General features: G+C 34.5%; 3 protein-coding genes across 6 annotated transcripts; 2 read left to right on the top strand and 1 right to left on the bottom strand.

Annotated features, from left to right (window-relative positions):
- Positions 1-1,153: 1,153 nt before the first annotated feature.
- On the top strand, positions 1,154-7,626 carry bdh2 (3-hydroxybutyrate dehydrogenase, type 2). 2 transcript variants are annotated; one of them, XM_058787135.1, is made up of 11 exons: positions 1,154-1,292; positions 1,554-1,622; positions 2,109-2,196; positions 3,045-3,123; positions 4,288-4,384; positions 4,612-4,720; positions 5,562-5,622; positions 5,881-5,994; positions 6,097-6,155; positions 7,038-7,130; positions 7,282-7,626. In XM_058787135.1, exons 3-11 carry the CDS (start codon positions 2,125-2,127, stop codon positions 7,333-7,335), a joined length of 738 nt encoding a protein of 245 aa, XP_058643118.1. In that variant the 5' UTR covers positions 1,154-1,292; positions 1,554-1,622; positions 2,109-2,124; the 3' UTR covers positions 7,336-7,626. The 2 variants fall into 2 exon arrangements, with proteins under 2 accessions (XP_058643118.1, XP_058643127.1); XM_058787144.1 differs by lacking the exons at positions 1,154-1,292; positions 1,554-1,622 and adding an exon at positions 1,682-1,930.
- A 135-nt stretch (positions 7,627-7,761) lies between these two features.
- Positions 7,762-18,488, top strand: si:dkey-162b23.4 (sodium/hydrogen exchanger 9B2). Of its 3 annotated transcripts, none has more exons than XM_058787104.1 (13): positions 7,762-7,948; positions 8,576-8,753; positions 10,097-10,310; positions 10,568-10,738; positions 11,399-11,541; positions 11,706-11,833; positions 11,919-12,094; positions 13,376-13,482; positions 13,597-13,746; positions 14,018-14,126; positions 14,294-14,430; positions 14,543-14,726; positions 16,567-18,488. In XM_058787104.1, the coding sequence occupies exons 2-13, from the start codon at positions 8,661-8,663 to the stop codon at positions 16,626-16,628; spliced, it is 1,674 nt and encodes a 557-aa protein (XP_058643087.1). In that variant the 5' UTR covers positions 7,762-7,948; positions 8,576-8,660; the 3' UTR covers positions 16,629-18,488. The 3 variants fall into 3 exon arrangements, with proteins under 3 accessions (XP_058643087.1, XP_058643108.1, XP_058643097.1); XM_058787125.1 differs by lacking the exon at positions 7,762-7,948 and adding an exon at positions 7,957-8,150; XM_058787114.1 differs by lacking the exon at positions 7,762-7,948 and adding an exon at positions 7,957-8,345.
- Positions 18,489-18,708: 220 nt separating this feature from the next.
- Positions 18,709-21,288, bottom strand: cisd2 (CDGSH iron sulfur domain 2). The gene is made up of 3 exons (XM_058761079.1): positions 21,045-21,288; positions 20,225-20,439; positions 18,709-19,738 (listed from the first exon to the last, which is right to left on the bottom strand). The coding sequence occupies exons 1-3, from the start codon at positions 21,217-21,219 to the stop codon at positions 19,649-19,651; spliced, it is 480 nt and encodes a 159-aa protein (XP_058617062.1). The 5' UTR covers positions 21,220-21,288; the 3' UTR covers positions 18,709-19,648.
- Between the last annotated feature and the right edge of the window lie 1,767 nt (positions 21,289-23,055).

Genomic DNA, 23,055 nt, shown 5'->3' with positions numbered 1-23,055 from the left:
GTGAAAAGAAAGATCTTCACATGAACGTTATGTTCCTGCAGGATGGATCAGACAGTTACACACACACACACACACACACACTTTTTTTTTTTTTTTTTTTACAAAATTGGTATTTTTATTTACCCACTAGTGCACATATTCATTGTGTAACATGTGCTCATGTATAAATAAATCTATTAATGTCTTTAAATCAAAGGAATGGATGGTTTAATGGCAAGCCTGTGATGTAAAAAGAAAGTGAAGCCCCAGGCATATAAACCTTATTTACCTCCACTTTTTTTTTTGCAGGATCAATAAGCCATTAAAGGTTTCCTACAACCTTAATAAGACATCCATTAAACTACACAGACCCACTATATGTATTTCACTGCAGCACTGTTTATTTTCATGCCTCTAAGCTAACAAAGCACTAATTTCAACTCAGTGAATTGGATGATGGGGTAGATTCAACATCAAAGTATTAAGAGTGAAACAATTTGCTTGTGGATCCATTCATGCTTTGTACTGCATTGGCCAAGCGGTGACCTTAGATTGGATTTGGGTCCAATCTAAAAAATCTGAAAAATCATTTTTCCTTTAGCCTTTTGATTAGATAGATCATCATGACCTTAAGTGGTGTTATTGAGCAAACACAAACACACCAAATCATGTCAAGTGGCTTCTTCATTCTCTAGAAATTGTGACTCCATTACCGAAAAAAATAAAAATAAAAATAAAGATAAATAAAGAAGACCAAGATGACTTTCGTGTCAACAAGGCCATTGCAACAGAAAAAAAAAAAAGAAAAAATCACGTTTTTATTTGCTCTTAATATACACAACTCATTTTTATTATTTTCAAAATGGGTATAAAAAAAGGAAATCTCTCTCTCCCTCTCTCTCTCTACTAAAATATGAAGATAATGGTGTGGTGGTAGCTGACCCTTGTACTTCACGCACTTCTAAGATTTTGAACGAAAAAGTTATGTAAGTTAATGTTTACTTCAAAATAAAAGCCTATTAAACGGTGGCATCACTGTTTAATGCTAGTTTTCTATTACCCAGCCATTACACATCATGCTGTTGAGTCACACCACCGTCTTGCAGCTTCATGCAGCACTTTTTCTAGATTTCCTCCTCCCTTAGTGCTTAAGAAATATATCTGTCACAGTTTTACCAGACTATAAAAAACAGTTCTGATATTTTTTTCCATATGAAAAGCACCATTGTCATGTTTGTTGAAGTTTATGTTAACTATGAATGACCCAACTTAGCAGTTTCTAATGATGCCAGCTGAGAGGAACCCATCTGAATGTGAGCTAATGTCTTTTCTTTGAGTGGAATATTGGCAAGAATTGTTTCATTCTGAACGTGTATCACCTTTGCAGTAATGTTGTTGTCGTTATTCTGAATAATTTTATTATTATTATTATTGCTCTTCTTGTTATTATTATTTTTAAATCACATTTCAAAACCACATATTTCATATACCTTGAGTAGACGTATTTGCTGTACAGTAACTGATTACATTTTACTCATATACGGTTTTACTTTACATGACTTTTATTTTGATAGAAAATTGAAACCTGAGCGACGCGGACGTTGGTCCGTCACATATGTTTTTCAGGAGCACAGAAGTTGTCAGTAAGTTCTTCCACTGTTCGTCATGTTTGTAAACAGGCTCTGACATTTTTTTCCACTGACTAGATGTGAAGCATTACGGTCGCTAGCTTAAACGTGAACTGCGTCTCTTTACTCTTATGTTTGCAGTCATTCATAAGACAACTGCTGCACTGAATTACCTTTACACTCATCACGTGACACGGTTGCGGCGCATAGTGAAACATAACTAAGTTAACGTCGCATAATGCATGATATATCTGTATGCTCCGGGATTAATCGTGCACTTCTGAATGTTCATCACCTACAATTACCCATCAAAACATTATCAGGTTATTTGTTTGCTGCAAACGAGAACTTTTTTTTTAATATATAAACTCTGCATGCATAAACATGACCTTTAGAACAGTTCAGTATGACTGTAAAGGAGTAAATATGTTATCTTTTATAGCGTTTAATTTAGTCAAACTAATGAGCCTTGCGTTTTTATGCACTTTTCTACACGTTTAGGTTCTTGTTGGAGACAATGGGCCGTTTGGACGGGAAAGTGATAGTCCTTTCTGCAGCAGCACAAGGCATTGGAAAAGCCTCTGCAATAGTAACCATTAATTTTACATCCATTTCAAAGATTTCACGTCGTTTGCTGCACTCTGCTGTGGCTTATTGACAGGCCTGCATGCCACTTTGATGAGTATAATGATGGATTTACTCTTGAGGGTTTACAATTGCTATGTGTTTTCCTTTTGAATTAAAGCTTGTCATGCAAGGGCTGTCAACATGACATTTTGAGGCTGTCAAGTGTAGATACAGAATTCTTGGACATAGTAACACTATCAAGAATGCTGAAACAATGTAATGTTTCTAGCATTGTGACCTATTTTTACAAGCATTTTCAATATGAAAACGCTATAATTCATCATTAAGGGGTGAAAAAGAGTGTCTCAGATCATTTAGGCAAATTCTCTATGAGTCAACAGCACGTTATCAGCAGAGCGTTGGGGGTGGTTAAGATGCACACCTGCTAGGTGAATACATTTCCATATCAAGTGAATATTCAAATGAGTATTAAATGAGAGAAACTGCAGATTGAGGAAATACTGTAGCCCTGAGCCAGTTGGCAGATCACATGGAGGGAACATATGCCATTTCACGATTGTCTTCAAATGAAATCTCACCGGTGGAATGTTATTGAAAGCATAGATATGGCAAGGTTTTATATCAGCCCGGCCTGCTGTGTGCGCTAACCCTGCTCGACCTGAGCTATAACATATGTGTTATTAGGAGAAATGGATTTGATGAAACTGATATGTTGAAATTTTTGCATTGCATGCATTACATGTCCATATTATCATGAAAAGCTAGATTAGGATGTTGAGAAAGATCATGTTAATCATGCATATTTTTGTTTACTGACTTTAACTGTAATGTCTTTTTAATTCAAAACAGGCTTTTGCCAAGGAAGGTGCCCAAGTCACTGCTACAGATATCAATGGAGACAAACTTAAAGAGCTGGATGGCATTCCAGGTAACTCATTGACTGGCTATGTATTGCCACCTAGTGGGAATATGTGAATCAAAAACTTTTCTAAACATAAACAAAATCCTTATCTGTAATTTCCCAGCTATTCAATCAATTTTTGTAATCTCAATCTTAAAATATCTTCTCTGATTTTTGGAAACTGATTTGAATTTTTGAACAGATTTTTGATTCATATTTGCATTATTACCTTAATTTTGAATGATTCAATGATTTTACATAATTTACTAATTTTGTAGGATTTAAAACATATGCTGTAAATTATTAATGAAAGGAACCCAAGATATTTTTCTGATGACATTAAATGATGAATTTTGAATATGTGTCAAATTTTTCTCAAAATTACTATGTGAAAGCTGGCTTATACAGCTAGCGTTGAAAACTTAGGGGATGGTACGTGTTTTTTTTTTTTTACATTTTTTTAATGTTTTTGAAAGAAAGCTGCATTTTGGCCTATTTCCTCAAAAATACAATAATTTATGTTATTACAATTCAAAATGACCTTCTTTCTGTTTTAAAATTGGATTTTTTTTCCAGTGACGGCAAAGCTGAATTTTTAGCAGTCATTACTCCTGACTTCAGTGTCATGTGATCCTTCTGAAATCATTCTAATATGCTGATTTGGTTCTCATAAATATTTCTTAATATTATCAATGTTGAAAACAGTTGTGCTACTTAATATTTTTGTGGATAAATTATTTCATGAATAAGAAGGTTAAAATAACATTTATTTGAAATAAATACATTATATGTAACATTATAAATGTCTTTACTGTCACTGTTGAATTTTGTTAGTCTTTACAAAATCATTTTTATATAATTCAAATGTTTTTACCTGAACTGCCTAAAAAACTCTCAAATCCTAATTTTAGTGATGGACATCTGTGTGATTTTATTTATTTATTTATTATTTGCTCAAGCATTATCTTTGATCTTTGAGTGTGTCTATATAAGACTTTTTCACCAATAAGAGATTTCAAAGGCTAGTGGGTCTTTTTAGACCCCCTTTTTTATACTGCTCTGCTTTGCCACATAATCCCATTATGTTGGAAACAAATTGCTTTAGTTCAAGAGTGCTTCTCCTCTCAGGCTTCTCTATGCCCTTCTGATTCCTGGAAGGTTCTTTCTTTTATTCCCTTGCTTTTTTGTTAGGGATCAAAACCAAAGTTGTTGATGTTACCAAGAAAGACCAAGTGGAGGCCTTAGTCAAGGAGTTTGACTATGTGGATGTGCTCTTCAATGTTGCTGGGTTTGTATTTCTCATTAAAAGCAGTGAATATATATCTTTAGCTAACTTTCTTTATATTATTTTGAGTTTGAGCTATTGAGCTATTTGTAGTCTATCCTGTTTAGAATATACCATCTTCTATAAATCACATTTCAGGAATGATGCAAAAGCATGACTATGTTTCATTTTTGGGGGGAACTGTTTCTTTAATGTGCATACAGTTTCTCATTCTTCTTTCTTTGACACAGATTTGTCCATCATGGCTCAATACTGGAGTGTGAGGAATCGGACTGGGACTTCACTATGAACGTGAATGTCCGTAGCATGTACCTGATGATCAAGGCCTTCCTGCCTAAGGTCATCTTGTCCTTCCCCTCTCTAGGATTATATCTTGAACACCTCGTGCTACCTCTTCTTTTTCTCCCCCATTATCCCAGGGAAAGACCATCGTATATAAAGATTATGTTTTCATCCCCATCTTGTTTGTTCTTTGGGTTAAGAGTACAAAACAGATTTGTACTATGTGGTTTAATACTTAATCCCTGTGACGGCATAAATGTGCTCATTCGGTTACCCAGACATTGTTTTTTATTTATTTTTTATTTTTTCTATGAAATTAAAATGTCTCTCAAATTAGTACAATTAATTTTTATACATAATTATGCGAATACTAGTTCATATACTAACATTCAAATGTTTGGGTTTCAAGGCTTTTGAAAGAAATCTCTTCATGGCTGCATTTTTTAAAATCAAAAATACAGTAAAAACAGTAATGCTGTGAAATATTATTACAATTTAATATGACTGTATTGAATGCATTACATTTTAAAATGTAATTCATTCCTGTGATGGCAAAGCTGAATTTTTAATGTGTTGATTTGGTGCTCTAGTAACATTTCAATTACTATTATCAATGCTGAAAACTTTTTTTTTTTTTTTTTTTCAAGATTTTTGATGAATGGAAAATATAAAAAGATCATTTATTTTAAATAGAAATCTTTCGTACCATTATAAATGTCTGCTGTTACTGTTGATTAAGTTTTCAATTCTTAAAAAAAAAATCATGTATAATAATATTATCAACATGGGATGCATGACAGCTACACAAAGGCAATAATGCTGTCGTCTGATTTAAAATATATATACTTGAACCTGTCAGCCAATTTAAACTGATTTTCCCTTATCCATCTCCATATAGATGCTGCCTCGTAAATCTGGTAATATCATCAATATGGCATCTGTGGCATCTAGTATCAAAGGTAATAATTATATTCTGTGGCAACCTATTTGCATTTTGATGCTGAATTATAAATGGGCTGCTGTAATACATCATGTTGTATATCAAGGTTTGGCCCTTTGCTCTTAATTACATGTGATGATTGACATTGTTCCATGTTGCTCTTGGCATATTATCTTAGCCCCATTATCTCCAGTTTGGCTGATGCTGAAATTGGATAAATGCCAGGTCAAGTGAAGTTTGCCCTCTCCTAATTGCTCATCCTTAATTGCATCTCCAGGAGTTGTGAACAGATGTGTTTACAGCACATCTAAAGCTGCCATCATTGGACTGACCAAATCAGTGGCAGCTGATTTCCTGGAGCAAGGGATCCGCTGCAATTGTATCTGCCCTGGTATGCTAATTTATCGTTTGGTTTCCTATATTAACTCCCTGTGATGTACAAAAAAGCGTCCCTGTACCTAGTGAGTTATTTTGCTTCTTTTGTCCTTTACAGGAACTGTAGATACACCTTCATTACGACAGAGAATTCAGGACAGACCTGATCCAGAGCAGGTACTGCTTCTATTACCAAGACATTGTACTATACAGCCAAGAAACAGTAATCTGAACCTGTTTGTGTAATTTTTCATTGTCTTTTTCCAAATGCAAAAGTCTTTTAGAGCTCTCTGGGAAGATAACTAACAGCCAACTTTTATACGTTTATATTTTATACACCGCATTATAGTCATACAGCAGCATATATCTGAAAAGAGAAAGTTAATATAAATATACACTATCGGTCAATTGTGAAATATTACAATTTGACAATTATTATTACAATATTACAGACTGTTTTAATATATTTAATTTTTCATTGTCACATGATCGCACAATATTATCTATGTTGAAATAGTTTTTTGCTGCATAATATCTGTAAACACTGTGATACACTAGCATTCAAAATTTTCAATAAGAATATATTAAAAAAAAAAAAAAAAAAACGGAATACTTTTATTTAGCAAAGATGAAATAAATTGATCAAATATGATAGTAAAGGCATTTGTTACAGAGTATGAGAACCGTAAATGTATTAGAATTATTATAAATGTAAAAAAGATTGTACTGTAAAAATTGTCCACCATGAATCTGAATTCTGTGATCCAACACTCAGCAGAATAAAATGACACATCTGCTTTTTGAAATGTTTTTTTTTTTTTTTGATAATGCTTGTATGAACATTTCCGATGCTTCTGTGAAAGTTTTCCTCACACAAGGTGCTATTTTTTTTTTTTTGCATTAGCACCTTATTGAAGGCCCTTTAGTACAATATATTTTATCAACTGAGTACAAAAATGTTTTTTATACAAACAATTTTTCCAACAGCAGGTATACAATTTTATAATACATTTCAATCTGTCATTCTCCCTGGTATAGACTTTGTGTTTTATCTCTCAGGCTTTTAAAGACTTTATGGCCAGACAGAAGACTGGTAGAATGTGCACTGCAGAGGAAGTGGCACATCTGTGTGTGTACTTGGCCTCAGATGAGGTGAGTCTTTGACCATTTATTTTTATTTTTGTAATATCATTTAAGACACACCATGTCGTACTGAAAAGTGGTGTTGCCTTTTTAACAGTTCACTTGGATTAAAAATATGTCTGGATATTTAAAAATAATCGAAGGATTTTTATTCCTACAGTCTGCCTATGTAACAGGAACAGAAGCCATCATTGATGGAGGATGGAGACTCTGAGGATGATTTGTTACATTTACTAAATAACCTTTAACATGCATGCAATTTGACTTCCAGAGAAACATAGTCACTGATTTTCTTTATTTTTAAAACTTTAATGCTGCTTTGTACTGAATATGCATCGAATCGTTCTTGGTCATTGATGTAAAAGATTGTGGATGCCAAGGTTACTTATTGCCAATTCCTGTCTATTAGACAATTTTCTAATTCATAAATAAAGGTTGAGAATAGTAGCGAATGTTTTTAAACTGAAACCTGGCATTAAAACAATTAGTGATTTAAAAGACTAAACTTTGAAGCTCTTGGTGTTTATTTTTGATCAGTTCCCTGGCTTTAGCTTGAGTATATGTGCCGTTAATATATGGTAAACATGAACCACATAAAGCATAAAACATTGTGGATGTCGTGTGATTATGGGATCATGATAAACAGAAGTCTCCTGCCGACGTCTTGTGATTGGTCGGTTACTGTTAGCTCTAGCCAATCACTCTAAAGGAGGTGGGACTTGTCAACAGCACCGCTTGGACCGGATTGGGCCATTTTATTATTCGGGTTGGGCTTACGGTTAAACCACTCTCCAGCTGTCACTCACACTTCCGGATGCCTCTACCGGGTAAAAGATTAACCTTTTAAAATCTATCCGCGCATTCTGGGATAAAGCGCGTATATTTTCAGTGTTATTTGTTTTTATATGTGTAGACCATATCTTGCAGATGGTCAAACTTACAGATACTTCCGCGTGAGATTTGATTTGATTTGATTTGATGGCAGTAAGGTTTGAAGCCATGATTGTTTGTTTTCATTATTCATGTCAGGTAATTGATTTACCATAACAAAAAATTATAATCATCACAGAGAAAAGACAATGTCTTTATCACGCAAAACAACAGGATTGCAATCATCATGAAACAAGGAAGGGAATTAATCTTATACTATATAGACGATAATTGAAGATGCTGTAAATAAGAATACCTGGACTAAGAACACTGTGATGCCAGTAATGCTATTCAGTGAGTGGTTTACTACGGTTTTACAAACAGAGACCATATGCCATGCGCTCTTCAGTCTGATAAAGCACCATATGGCCCAGGCGTCGCGTTTAGTCCTGTCACAATCCGATTAACCTGTTGAATAAACCAGTCGGTTTCTTTTCTAGTACTCGTGTTATTTCCTCGTTGAAGTTCATTGACAACAGCTAAGGCTTCATCGATAGGCAGACGCTGTGCTTATATTTACACAGATGAAGTGTTGATAAACAGGAGCCGGTCATGAACACGTGCCATGGCTAGAAAACTCGAGCGAGGATAGAGCAGAAGTACAGTGCCATGGAGGATGCCCAGTCCAGACCCCATTCATCCCACTCCACATACTCACAGACGACCGAGGATGCAGCCTCCGCCTTGGGAAACCATGCCGAAGTAGGTTATCAGTCAGAGTTCCACACTTTATGCTGTTTTTGTCTGTATTATCTCAGTAGTGGTTCTTTAAAATGGGACAGTTTCCTTCATTGATGTTACAGTATGTAGCTAAAATGATCTCAATGTAAAAGGTTCAACACTTTAAAATAACCTTAATTTATTCAATTAACAAACATTCTAATGTTTTATAGAGCAACAGTTCATGTACTTTCGAATATGTTTAAGAAAATACACTGAGACTTGTGTCATTTCTGCTTCTGTTTTGCATTCTGTTTAATTTAATACAACTATTTTTTCTTTTCAACTTCTCACTCAAAGTTTCTGCTGTGCAGTCAATCATAATGCTATATAGACTGCTTCTAGTCAATCAAAGCCATCCTTAAACTGCAAAGGTCGAACGGAAGCTGCATCTTACATGGCATTTATGTTTATTTACACAGTCTGTTTAATGCTGCTTATGTATATGTATTTATACAAAAATTGTAAATAGCCTATAAATAAAAATAAAATATCTGCCAACTCTAAAAGGCTGCAATATAATAACAAAATCATTGTTGATTTTTGGTCTTGGTATTATAATAATAATTATTAATATCAATGAATAGAAATGTATAATAATTGTTTTCTGTTTTAATATGTTTAAAATAAGTAATTCATTCATGCGTTGGCAAAGCTGAATTTCCTGCAGAAACTGAAGATTAAATTTTCCAGTCTTCAGTTTCACATGATCATTTGGAAATTACTCTAATACTATTTTTTTAATTGTAAAAAAATTCACAATATCACTGTTTTTACTGTATTTCTGATCAAATAAGTTCTTTCTTTCTTTCTTTCCTTTGTTTATCTCCAGGTTTAAATGAAAAACAATGGGTGTGGTCTCAGACAAGGACTGCAAAATGATCAGTCCATTCGATTAATCGCATTCAAAATAAGTTTATGTTTACATACTATATGCGTGTGTACTTTGCATATTTATTATGTATATATAAATACACACACATGCATGTATATGTTAAGGAAAAATATGTTTTATATATAAAATATTTATATATAGTATAAATTATATACAAGTTTAAATATGCATACAATTTTTTTTTTTAAATATATACATATGTGTGTATACATAATAAATATACATAGCACACACATATAGTATGTAAACATACATTTTTATTTTGAATGCGATTAATTAATTAATCGTGATTAATTGTTTTGCAGCCCTATTTCAGACATATGGAAATACATCATACATTACTATGTCTTATATGCTGCACTGGATAAAAACATCTGCAAATTTATATTTTGCTACTAAAATCACTGCTTCTCTCGTCATTCTCCAACAGCATCACCTTACTGTCAGTCAGACAGTTCTGGTGGTTCCGAAGCGCTCAGAGAGCCCCAATCCGAGTATGACCGAAGAGAAGACTTATGTCCCTCGACCGGTGTCTTCAGTTGACGCTTGTACTAACACAGACCCTCCGTACGAATGCTGCCCACGGCTGCGCAGACTGTGCCCATGTCCACCCAGAGGCCTGCTGGCCACCATTATCACCAAAGGTTAGAAAAGGGTCAATAATCTTCCCAAACATGATGATAGAGATTGCACATACACTATTTTTTTAAAGCTTAGTGTCAGAAGGTGATTTTTTTTTTTTTTTAAGGTTTTCAAAAGAAATTTGATACTTTATTTAATAAAAAAAAATACAGTAATATTATGAAATGTTATTACAATTGAATATAGCTGTTTTTTTCCTTAACATATTTCAATTTGTTCCTGTGAACACAGTATCTGTTTGTTCTTGTCCCCTTTGTAGTGTCCATGGCCGCAGTGCTCTTTGGGGTTGTTTGGTCCATTACAGAGAAGGAATGTCTTCCTGGCGGGAACCTCTTTGGCATCGTAACCTTGTTTATTTGTTCTGTAGCCGGGGGAAAACTATTTGGACGCATACACTTCCCAAACATGCCACCTTTACCTCCACTACTTGGTATGAGCAATTTCTGCTTTGTTGTCTGTTGTTAATAATGTAGTAATTACAACACAACGTTTGCATACAACACAGTTTTCTGTTGGTCAGCATGGCGAATTCATGTGACTATCTCAAACTTTGGGGTTACTGCGATTTATTTTTTATTTTTTTTTAAAGAACTTTATTCAGCAATGACACATAAAATTGATCAAAAGTGACAGAAAAGACAATTTTTTTAATGTTACGTAGATTTCTATTTTGAATAAATGCTATTCTTTTGAACTTTCACAAATTTTTAAACATTGACAATAAGAGAAATGTTTCTTGAGCATTTTTAAAATATATTAAAATTGAGAACCGTTATTTTAAATTGTAATGCTATTTTACAAAATTACTGTATTTTATTATTTTTGTATGATCAAATAAATGCATGGGCATAAGAGACTTATTTCAAAAACATTTAAAAAGTCTTACCGCCCCCAAACTTTTGAACGGTAGTGTGTAATTCAATTTTCCCCACAGCTCAAAGATAAACTGCCTGTGTTATTTCTTCATTTTTGACTTATTTTTTTTCTCAGAGTGGTCAGTTTCATTATCAGTGTGAGAACTGCAATGAATGACAATGGGGTTTCTGTTTTTGTTATTCAGTTGTGTTGTTTTCTCTGCATGTGTCCGCAGGCATGCTGCTGGCAGGGTTTATCCTCAGAAACATCCCTGTGGTGACAGATGCAGTTTACATTGATGTTAGATGGTCTGCTTCTCTGAGAAACATTGCACTGGGTGTCATTCTGGTCAAGGCTGGGCTGGAATTAGACGGAAAGGTATGAAACCCCTCCGGCCCCTGTAGAGTTACACATCCTCTAACCCAAGAGGATGTGCCTTCATACTCTTGAGAATTCTCTTTCAGCCAAACACCATATTTTTTTTGTTAATATCCAGTTTCATTTCACAAAGGCTTTTCACTTAACTGAAGATTGTATTTCAGGCTCTGAAGAAGCTCAAAAGCGTGTGTTTTCGTTTGTCCATGTTCCCTCTCACCTGCGAGGCAACCACTATGGCTGTGGTCTCCTATTTAATATTGGGTCTTCCATGGATCTGGGGCTTTATTTTAGGGTAAACCTCTGATTTTGATAAGACAAGAACATCTCTGAAATGTCTGCTGCCACCAACCTAATCGCTGTCATTTTCTGCTTGGCAGGTTTGTTCTTGGGGCCGTTTCTCCTGCTGTTGTGGTTCCGTCTATGCTGCTTCTGCATAAGCAAGGGTACGGTTTAGAGCAGGGTATACCTACTCTACTCATGGCTGCATGCAGCGTTGATGACATCTTTGCTATTACCTGCTTCACCACCTGCTTGGGTATAGCTTTTGCCACAGGTACACCAAAAGATACAAATACAAATGCAAAGATACAAATACAGACTATATTCCTAAAAAATGTAATTAATGAGATATTTTGGATATGAACAGTGCTGACATGGGTGCCAAGTCAGCTGACATTTAATTCAGCACTCGTTTTGATTGATACTAATAATTTAACCAGTCTGACAGAGGAATTCAAAGTGCTTTTACACAATGCAAGTTTAGGATAGACTACATTGTGCTAAATTGCACCATGGCTGCATTTTTGTTTACAATTTATTTTATCAAAAAATTTAGTGAAAACAGTAATATTGTAAAATATTTTTTCAATTTAAAATAGCTGTTTTCTATTTTAATATATTTTAAAATGTAATTTATTCCTGTGATGGCAAAGCTGAATTATCAGCAGTCTTAAGTATCACACAATACTTCAGAAATCATTCTATGATGTTGATTTGGTGCTCAAGAAACATTTCTTATAATTATCAATGTTGAAAACAGTTCATATTTTTGTATACATTTTTGTATTACAGTTTGTTTGTATTAATATGACCATATTAAATATTACATTTTTTTTATATACATATGTATGTATTTTACTGTCACATTTTGATCAATTTAATGCATCCTTGTTAAATAAAATTATTATAATTTTTTTTTAAAACAGACCTCACCTTTTAATAGTGCATGTTCATGAATTATAACATTTTGTATATTACAGGGATAGTTCACCCAAAAATTCAGTCATTAATTACCCTCATGTCGTTCCAAACCTGTAAGACCTTCGTCCATACGCGGATACGCTATTTACATTCAGATCAAAGCGGAAACAACGTATCCGTGTATATACGTTGCATACGTATGTGATGCTCTCCAAAATGGCGCAATAGGGTGCCGCAGATGAGACGAATTGTTGAATAAAGTCGTTATTTTTGTTTTCTTTGCGCACAAAAAGTATTCTTGTAGCTTCGTAAAATTACGGTGGAACCACTGATTTTTTTAACAATGTTCTTACTACCTTTCTGAGCCTTGATCGTGTTAGGATCCTTGCTGTCTATGGGAGGGTCAGATAGCTCTCAGATTTCATCAAAAATATCTTAATTTGTGTTCCAAAGATGAACGAAGGTCTTACGGGTTTGAAACGACATGAAGGTGAGTAATTAATGACAGAATTTTAATTTTTGGGTGAACTATTCCTTTAAGATGTATTGTAGGGTTCTTTCTTCCGGTTTTATGGACTTCCTTGGTGTTAGTGGTCCCATTTTATTTTAGTGTTCTCTCTTTCGCCCTCTGCAGGCAGTGTGTGGTTAAATCTGCTGAGGGGACCGCTGGAGGTATTAGGTGGTGCGGTCACTGGTGTGGCCTTAGGGTACTTTCTACATTACTTCCCCAGCAGAGACCAGGTTTGTGAGCTACAACTTTATGATTGAGAAGTACATGTTGAATTCAGAAATTGATGTTGTCTGGTTAACAGGTTTCATGACTATTGATGATTTGTCTTTTGTCCTACCACACAGGGAAACCTTGTGCTGAAGCGTTCCTTCCTGGTGTTGGGTCTGGCCGTGTTTGCTTTGTTTGGCAGTAATGTGGCCGGGGTTCCTGGTGCAGGAGGACTCTGTACGCTAGTTCTGACATTTGTGGCTGCAATGGGCTGGGGCAAAGCTAAGGTCTGAATCTCTCCTCCCAAACACACCAGGGATGTGCAAGACTAGTCTTTTTTTTTTTTGCACATTTGTTTTGCTTTATATTTGTACAAAGTCTACATGTTAGGCTTACATTTTTAAACCAATGTATGATTTTGAAAAGAGTATATTTGGAGTGGAAAACTAAATTATTTAGTTTTACTCCAGACCTTATGTGTGTTCTTTTTCTCTGTGTCAGCACTAATAGATAATTTTCTCAGATCACACACTTAATGTCAGTGTGTATGTGTTTCAGGCTCCAGTGGAAGCGGTGGTGGAGAGGTTTTGGCAGGTGTTCCAGCCTCTTCTCTTTGGTCTCATCGGTGCTGAGGTTATCATTACTTCTTTGGAGGTCACGACTGTGTGTGAGTGTTACACTCTCAAGTTGTTACGCTGTCATTTCTACAAAACTGGTTTTAGTAAAAGAGCTGGAATAAACTGAAGTAATTGGGATGTCAGCAGAGTACACTTTTTCACATGTATAGCATTTCAGAAATGCAGTTGACCAACTGTAATTGTAATATGTCTACAGTTCTGGGTATAGCAGCCCTGTTCATCGCACTCACGGTACGCCTGCTTATCACTTTTGTTGTGGTACTGCGAGCCGGCTTTAACCTGAAAGAGAAAGTCTTCATCGTTCTAGCCTGGATGCCTAAAGCCACAGTACAGGTATACTGTGCCTTTGTCTTTTACTTAGTCCTTCTAGCAGACAAGTGTGAGCTAAATGACAAAAAATGAAATGCACATCAGATCTCTATGAATGCTGTGTGTTTGTTTTCAGGCTGCCATTGGCTCTACAGCTCTGGATATGGCGCGCTCTAAGAATGACCTTGAGCTGCAGAGGTATGGCATGGACGTCCTCACTGTGGCTGTGCTGTCCATTCTCATCACCGCTCCTATTGGAGCGCTCCTCATCAGCCTGCTCGGCCCTCGACTCCTGCAGAAACCAAAGAACCCTGAGTGGGGTGAGATATTTGCACGCACACACACAGTCTGGTATATGTTGTTTACGGGGACTCTCCATAGGTGTAATGGTTTTTATACTGTACAAACTGTATGTGCTATTGGCCTACACCAGCCCTACACCTAAACCTACCCCTTACAGGAAACTACTGGCAATTTTTGAATTTCATAAAACACCGTTTTGTATGGGTTTTTTTTAAGCCTTTTGTTTTATGGGGACACAGGAAGTGTCCTCATAAACCATGGTTATGTTGTAGTACCCATGTTATTATACACATTTGTGTCCTCATAAACCATATATACCAGTACACACACACACACACACAATATAGAGTGAGCTGCCCACCTAGGCAACATTTTTAGGAGTCATTGGCAGAATTCTGAAGTCAGTTCCAAACAGTTGGCACAAATTTTGCTTGGATAAATTATTGGTCAGGAAACATAATTTTGTTTCAAAAATGTTTTTATTATTTGATTGATTTTGAACAATTTAAATCAAATAAAGATTAGAACATATGTGACCCTGGACCACAAAACCGGTCATAAGGGTCAATTTTGTGAAAAAAAAAATCCAAATATTGAGAAAATCGCCTTTAAAGTTGTCCAAATTAAGTCCTTAGCAATGCATATTATTAATCAAAAATTAAGTTTTGATTTATTTACAGATTGGAAATTGACAAAATACATTCATGGAACATGATCTTTACTTAATATCTTAATGATTTTTGGCATAAAATTATTTTTTTCTTACGATAGCAATAATTTTGAGACATGGTGGAATTAAGTAACTTAACGATTTCATAAGATAATTAGAATATAAAATATAATATTATGACATATAATATGTAATTATTATTAAATATTATTATAATATTACATTTAATATGTGATATTTAAATATATTAGCACTGAATAACACTGAATTAATGGCTGTTTAAAATTCAGTTTTGCCATTGTAGGAATAAATTACATTTTACTAAATATGTTTAAAAATATGCAAACATACTAAATAAAAATACAACTCTCTTTTTTTCATATTTTAAATTGTAATTATTATTTTTACATTATAATTATAATTATTTATTTTTTTAACCAAACAAATGCAGACTTGGTAAGCATAAGATATGACTTTCAAAAATGTGGAAACATTAAGAATCTGCGCATATACACACACACATGCATCTACAGTATGTATTACAGCATGTTTTACAGCATTGGGTCATTAGCTTAGCAACATGGACGTTAGTTGCTCTTCACATGAGAAGTGCTATTTGTGTGGTGTGCGTGAAAGAGAGTTAAGTTGCTATACAACTTTTTTTTTTTCATCAGTCACAATGGTTCACGATGGTTAGGATGCTGCTTTTTGTAGATAGTAAACAGTTTTGGTCAGATGTAAACTGCTTAGCTGTGCAAATAATACTGAAGTAGGTTTCTGCAGTTGTCTTGCCATCAAAAAAAATATGGATAGCAACTAATCTATTTTGATAAACATGCGACATGAGATGCACATGGAAATGTATCACCACAGCTTGCTGAATTTGCATGCTGGCAGGTCACCCGTTGTCCTGTTTCACGCTGTCTTTGCTTTATTGTTTGTACAATGCTGGCTATTGCACTTTGCTAATGTGTTAAAAAACATAAAATGCTCCAGCTTCTATAACTGAGACCAGTAGATTCAGTTTTCGTCAAATTCATAAACATGTTCTGTGTGAAAATATGAAATTAACCCCTCTTATATATAGCCAACTGTACATATTTTTATTTACTCTGTATATAAACAGATGTAAAAAGCAACTGAAATTAAATGAATGTTTGAGTTGATTGTCATTTTCTGAATTGTAGCTGTCAGTCAAGGTGCTTTGTCTGCATCGGGGACCCCGGTGACGTATGAGAGTGCCCTGTGATGTTTCTGGAATGCTTCTGGGAAGTGACAACCCGACGTCCAAGGCTGCTGCTGCTGATCCTTTTTGTCTTCAAAGCGGATTCTCAAACTCGTTATTATTGCGACCCTCTGAAGTCAGACTGCAAAAGACATGCTTTTCAGATGAAGGAACCCAACTATCAATTTTTTTACCTTCCAAGGTGGATGAAAACACTTAAATCACTCGCAAAATTGCTTTTACAGGTGATAAGTAATTATTCTCCTCTAAAAGGTGGGATTTTGAAGGATCGAACACTATAAGGATCATTGTTAGCACTATCAAGTACAAAAACATGTTTATGAATATTATTTTTTTCTAACTGGCTTATGTTTGTGTTGATAGTATTTGTTACATTAGATATATTACAGATGAGTCTGCAGTGACTGCATATCAGTGTTACAAAAAGTTGTGTAGTGGTCAGTGCGGTCATGACTATGTTCGGAATGGAATACTAGCTTACTATTTACTAAGCACTGTGCAGTATACACTGTATACAGCCTTCTATATTTTTATATTTATATTCACAGCTTGTCTATAATACAATGAAATTTAATATGTCAAAGTCCTTGAAGCCTTTACAGCAGGGGTGCCCTAACTCAGTCCTGGAGGGCCGGTGTCCTGCAGAGTTTAGCTCCAACCCCAATCAGACACACCTGGACCAACTAATCAAGCTCTTACTAGGCATACTAGAAACATAGCGGCAAGTTGGATCTAAACTCTGCAGAACACCGGCCCTCCAGGACCGAGTTTGGGCAACCCTGCTAGAGAAACCCCATGTCAGTTTTATTATATGATTCAAGTATAATGTGTAAAAACGTTCTTAAAGTATATGTATATTGAGCTTACACTTTAAGTGCCGTGAACTAAAAAGACAGGAAAATGACAACACTGATTGACTGATGCATCAAAAGCCTTCACAAGTGACTATCCTGAGCTGTGACGTAAAAGCATTAAAACTACTTAATTGCTAAGTAATTTCATGCTTTTAATAGCCCTGAACCAAACAATTGGACACAGAGAAATGTTCACTATTATGCATGCCTATTTCTTAAAAAATAAAAAAATAATTTAAAAAATAACATTCTGATCAAACAACAAGGCTAGAAAAAGAGGTTTCTTTCAATTTATCCATCAAGTTGAGTACATTGCAGGATAGAGTATTTCATGCAAGAGTTACATTTTGGCAAATGTAGTCGTTATCCAAGTATTCTAGGCATATTATATACTGCAGCAATAGTATGGTAATAACTATTCCGAAAACAGTCATGGATCTGTATTTTGAGATTAATCAGAGTTTTTACAGGTATTTTGTCAGCTCTGTTATACATAATCAAATACTGCTGTAAAAATTCTGTGGTCACTTCAGAGCTCAGTTGCATTTTGTGTTTACATCGGAAGTAATTTTTAGAACGTAAAGAACGTTTTTTTGTTAGTAGTAATAGAATGGCAAATGGTAAATTTGCTCGGCATTGCACAGTTCATCGTGTTACTCCGTGAACTATATTTATATGAATTTTTTTCTCCATGGTTTTGATAAAATGTGTATTTTAATGTTATGCAGAGTCATGTGAAAGGGCATTGTCGATATAACTTGTTTTGTGAATGCTGTTAGTGGGTAATGTTTACTGCTTCAAAATGACAAGGTTTTGTGTTGTGGTTTTGTTATGGTAATGCTACATGCAGTCACTGTTAATTTAAGTAATTAAATGACTACATTTAAGACCTTATTTTTATATTGTCATCTTTATATAACGACTTTATTTCTGTGGTGTATGTGTAGTTCATTTGTAGATGTATTGCTGCAGAAAATGAATGACATTTGCCTTTTCAGTAAATGAGAGACAAAACCCCCCGTTCATATTTAAAAGCATATCTTGTTATATCATCTAAGGCAAATCAGATGTAAATAAGCAGCACTGTTAGATTGTGAGAAGACTTTAAGCATTGGTGTGGTAGTTACACCATTGTGTGTGTTAGGAAAAGTACACAAAAGAAACAAAAACTGTTGCCATGGCATCACATATCCATCACTCACACTTATTAAATTATTAACACGACAGCATTTAGAGCATGTAAAAAGTTTGGTTACCTTTTATTTTACAAAAGTCATTAGGCACATTCCAGTTAACATACAAATGTAATTTTTATGAAAACACCTATGAACAGAAGCCATCTGATATGAAACATGGCACAAAAAAAACAAGGGATTGTCAAACTATTTTGAATAGGAATGAATGCATACATATTATGAATTGTAATTGTTACAGCATGTTGGTTCAGGTGGAAATGAAAAGAGGCCACATTTCTTTGTTACGTTATGATAAATATTGTAATATTTGAATAATGTATAACAATAGCATCGACGAATGCATTTGTTGCAATCTAATTCAATGTGAAATGTCTTTACGTATGCAAACACACGTCGAGTTTAGTATCATGCACTTGAAAACTTTCTAATAATTTAGCAAACATTGTAGAACTCTTGTTGGTTTAGGAATAATTCTGCAGCCAGAAAATGGCAAATAAGTAAAAACTACAAAAACAAATCCTGTACTTCACATTGAAAAGCTAGAAGTATTTGATATTTTATATTGTCTCAGAAAATTTCAAACGCAATTTATCACAATGACAACACAACAGTAATAATAAAAGGCAACTTAACTGAATCTAGATACAGATTAAGTACAGAAAAGACTTTCATGGCCAAGAAGACTGATTGGTGACGGTAATCGCCATTTTTCCTTATGGCCCAGTTATACTGCACACAAAAATCTACTACGTTTGCCAAGTACAAAAAGTAAACACACCAGAGCAATGTAACAAAAAGTAATATACTTAATCTCTCAGATCAACCACAATATCTTGAGCATTACAGTCAGAATTTACAGCTCTATGCCTCAACAAAAAGTTGGAAATAGTTTTGGGTAAGTACAACAAACTAAATTACAGTAGGTTTTTCAGTGGAGAAAACTATGTTTTTAATATGGGCCAAAGCAGAAGGGCTACAGAGTCTTCTTCTTAAGAATAAGTGGACCAACGTTGTCTCCTGTCAGCTCGTTATGTTTTATGTGTGATTTATCGCAAACAGGAAACTGCAAGATAAGAAAGAACAAATTAAACGCTGATAGTGACAGTGGTTCTTGGGCACCCTGAGACTTTTGACAAAAATGACACTCACAAAGAGGAAGTGAAAAATAACACAAATTCCCCCCTTTGCTTGTTATGGTCAGAAAATGTAAAATACCTCCCTAATGCGTTAAAATACTATAAACATTAACATCATGATTTTCTGTAAAGCTGCTCTAAACAATGTGTATTGTGAAAAGTGCTATACAAAATTTGAATTGACTTTGGTATGTTATAGTATATGTTCATAGTACATTAATCTACTTTACAGTTTCTCATGATATTACCCATTTAAATAAGATAATAAAAAATTATATATATATATATATATATATATATATATATATATATATATATATATATATATATATATACATATATATATATATATATATATATATATAAAAAACTACATAAAATATTCTATTTCTCTCAGGCATTGAACCTCCTACCGTTTTAGATCGCCAGCAGCGGCAGTAGCAAACATTTGGAGTCCTCAGGTCCTCGATGTCGATCTCATTCACCACCTTAGGGTTTTCTTTTTGGATCTTCAGATTTATTAGACAGTCTCTTTGCTTTTTTTTCTTGGGCAGGAAGGGCCGGACGGTCAGATAACCCAACAGAGCCAAAATGCCCAATAACGGCAGGAGCCGCAGCCAATCTGCAACTGAGCCACAACCAAGAGTTACAACTCATCATAGAGTTTGCTGCATTCTTACTCATCACAATGACAACTGAATCTACTTAGTGAGAGCTCTTCTGCTTACTGTGGAAAAAATAAGTGTGGCAAGTAATCTTCAATGATTAACACGTGCATTAGAGAAAATTAACCTGTCATGAACTGTTGCATTACAATGAATGTTGCTTATTTTAGTTGTCTGTAAAGGCTGCTTTAACATTTATAGATGCAAATAGTTGTGCATTTATTGTGTTATCTTTTTTAATACTATAATAAAGTGAAGCATGCTGTCAGATGCACTGCATAGTTTGTCCTTCACATTTCTAAAACAGACGCTCACTGTTGTGGATACTGTGTAAGTTATACGAAAGTAGAATCGCTTGTGCAAAGAGACACTACGTATTGAGTATCTTCTCAAGAATTTGCATGGAATATCATTAAAACTTACATTTCCCCAACCAATTACAAAGTTATGACTTATTTGAGCGTTTAACAGACGGAAAACAAAGACACTTACATCACTCTTTCTATGCAGGCACGCGCTCTTAACTTTCCTCCTACGCTTGTGAAATATTGTGTGATAAAACACATACCTGTGAGTCTCGCAAAGCCGCCGATTGTTTCTGGAAGGGGCAGTTTCTTGAGGTAGGCTGGAAGTTGTGTTTTGATAATCCTGGAGATACTTTCCAACACCATCTTGAATGACTTTGTGCGCTTCTGATTGACACAGAGCAGGATATTTCCTGGGCAGGGTTGCCAGGTTTTCATAGCAAAACCCGCCCAATTGCTAATCAAACTGGACCAATCGCGTTTCGAGAGGGGTCCCCCGGTAACAATCGCGTTCCGGGGGGCTAAAAATCACGTTATTGGGGTAGCTTCAGCCCGCGGACACGAAAAACAACCCGCGGCAACAGTGTTAATGTCATAGATATGTGTGTGTGCGTGTGTGCGTATATATATATATATATATATATGGTTGAAGTAGCCCAATTCTGCGAGAAAACAGCGGACTTGGCAACACTGTTCCTGGGACATTGTACGTCATCGCGTTAGTTCACTTGCGCAGTCGTTTCCGTTTGCTCGCGAACAGGTGCTGCGAGGCATAGCTGCGAGGCTGGAGAATATACGTAGTTGTGACCGTGAATAAGCGTAAATACAAGCAGCGCAATAAAAGCGTCAACCAATCAGCGTCTGCGGAGTTGGTTGCGTCCGATTGGCTGCTTTCACCGCGCCACTTGCTTTTAGTTTTATTGGCTCTTTTACCCTCCTATGCTCTCTACTTTACTGTACAGTAAAAGAGTCTGGACAATAACAAACTAATACTTCGTAAATAATAGAGTTAGAGATATCCTGCTAAGTAATTTGAATTGAATTATCATTTAAATTATTTGATTTATTTTGGATTTGTTTTGACAGATGTCTCTGGCTTTTTTAAGAATATTTGGGTTTTTATTATTATTATTATTATCATAATTATTTTAAACAAAGTGCATGATGTCATTAGATTTGTTTTGTACATGATAATAATATTGCTTGCAATATTATTTTATCATACATCTGTTTATTTTACTAGGAAAGTATCATGTGAGAAAATGGACTAAAGCTAAGCCCTATTTTATTCTGTTTATACGAGATTAAATAATATGGATCTGCTTTGAAATGATAATAATAATAATAATCTGTCTTCTTATTTACTTTATTTTTTCCTGTTTGTCTTGCAAAATTTAAAAGAAAAAAAAACCTGCTGTCAAAAATGGAATCAAAATATGGATACTGTGTGTACAGTCAGTGTCACTCTCTGTGTTGTAAAAGTGGTGCAAATAGTAATAATAATAATAATAATAATATTAATAATAATAAATATAAAATTAAGATGGAAAATTATTACTTTTACAACATTTTATTTTCATTCATAAGTATATACAATGTGTTTATTTTATTGCTGCCATATATGGTCTACTCTCCTATGCTACATGAGCAGCAGTGGCCATTTTGTGTGAAAAACCACAACCCCATCACAAATATAGTATACATATTTCTCATTGTTACAGGGTTGTGAACTTGTGACAGGGTTGAGTTATTTGCTTCATTTATTAATAATTTTAATGAAAAAATATAAAACAATTAAGAACAAAAGTATTTCTTGCTGATTACCATCTGACATGTTAAGGGCTAAAACAATAAAATTGTGTTTTTAGTTAAAATTTTAAATTAAAAATATTTTTTACAAAAATAAAGAGTCACACAATTTGTGTATTTTTAGCTTCAGTCCTATAAAAATGTGAAAATGATGATAAATGTTATCATTAAATTATTATCAGGGACACAAGAGCAGTAGGTAGATGTTTGTTTTATAACAATTTCTGTGTAAAATCCTTTTTAAACCAATCCCATTTTGTCCGTTACGGGGTTGAGAGAAAAAAAAGCTGGAAAAAAACTCAAATTGATAAAAGGTCTTTAATGCCTGAGGTGGGAAAATATGATATTTTGAATATGATATATTAAAATATGATGAATATTTTTTGGAGGTTTGATATATGCCTAATGATGTGGGGTATTTAGAAGTTGAAAAACATGTATATTCCAAGTTAAAATGTTACCGAA

The sequence above is a fragment of the Onychostoma macrolepis genome, chromosome 01 (assembly GCF_012432095.1).
Source record: "Onychostoma macrolepis isolate SWU-2019 chromosome 01, ASM1243209v1, whole genome shotgun sequence".
Taxonomy (NCBI): Eukaryota; Metazoa; Chordata; class Actinopteri; order Cypriniformes; family Cyprinidae; genus Onychostoma; species Onychostoma macrolepis.
The sequence above is the reverse complement of the archived record's forward strand: the minus strand, read 5'-3'. Positions and strand labels throughout refer to the sequence as shown.

Excerpts from the sequence above, each read along its gene's own strand:
- bdh2 (XM_058787135.1), top strand. The coding sequence starts at position 2,125 with ATGGGCCGTTTGGACGGGAAAGTGATAGTCCTTTCTGCAGCAGCACAA. Across the intron at positions 6,156-7,037 it reads ACAGACCTGATCCAGAGCAG|GCTTTTAAAGACTTTATGGC; the intron begins GTACTGCTTCTA and ends TTTATCTCTCAG. Across the intron at positions 7,131-7,281 it reads TGTACTTGGCCTCAGATGAG|TCTGCCTATGTAACAGGAAC; the intron begins GTGAGTCTTTGA and ends TTATTCCTACAG.
- si:dkey-162b23.4 (XM_058787104.1), top strand. The coding sequence starts at position 8,661 with ATGGAGGATGCCCAGTCCAGACCCCATTCATCCCACTCCACATACTCA. Across the intron at positions 11,542-11,705 it reads GGCTGGAATTAGACGGAAAG|GCTCTGAAGAAGCTCAAAAG; the intron begins GTATGAAACCCC and ends ATTGTATTTCAG. Across the intron at positions 13,747-14,017 it reads TGGGCTGGGGCAAAGCTAAG|GCTCCAGTGGAAGCGGTGGT; the intron begins GTCTGAATCTCT and ends TATGTGTTTCAG.
- cisd2 (XM_058761079.1), bottom strand. The coding sequence starts at position 21,219 with ATGAAAACCTGGCAACCCTGCCCAGGAAATATCCTGCTCTGTGTCAAT. Across the intron at positions 20,440-21,044 it reads CGGCTTTGCGAGACTCACAG|TTGCAGATTGGCTGCGGCTC; the intron begins GTATGTGTTTTA and ends GTTGTGGCTCAG. Across the intron at positions 19,739-20,224 it reads GCTGCTGGCGATCTAAAACG|TTTCCTGTTTGCGATAAATC; the intron begins GTAGGAGGTTCA and ends CTTATCTTGCAG.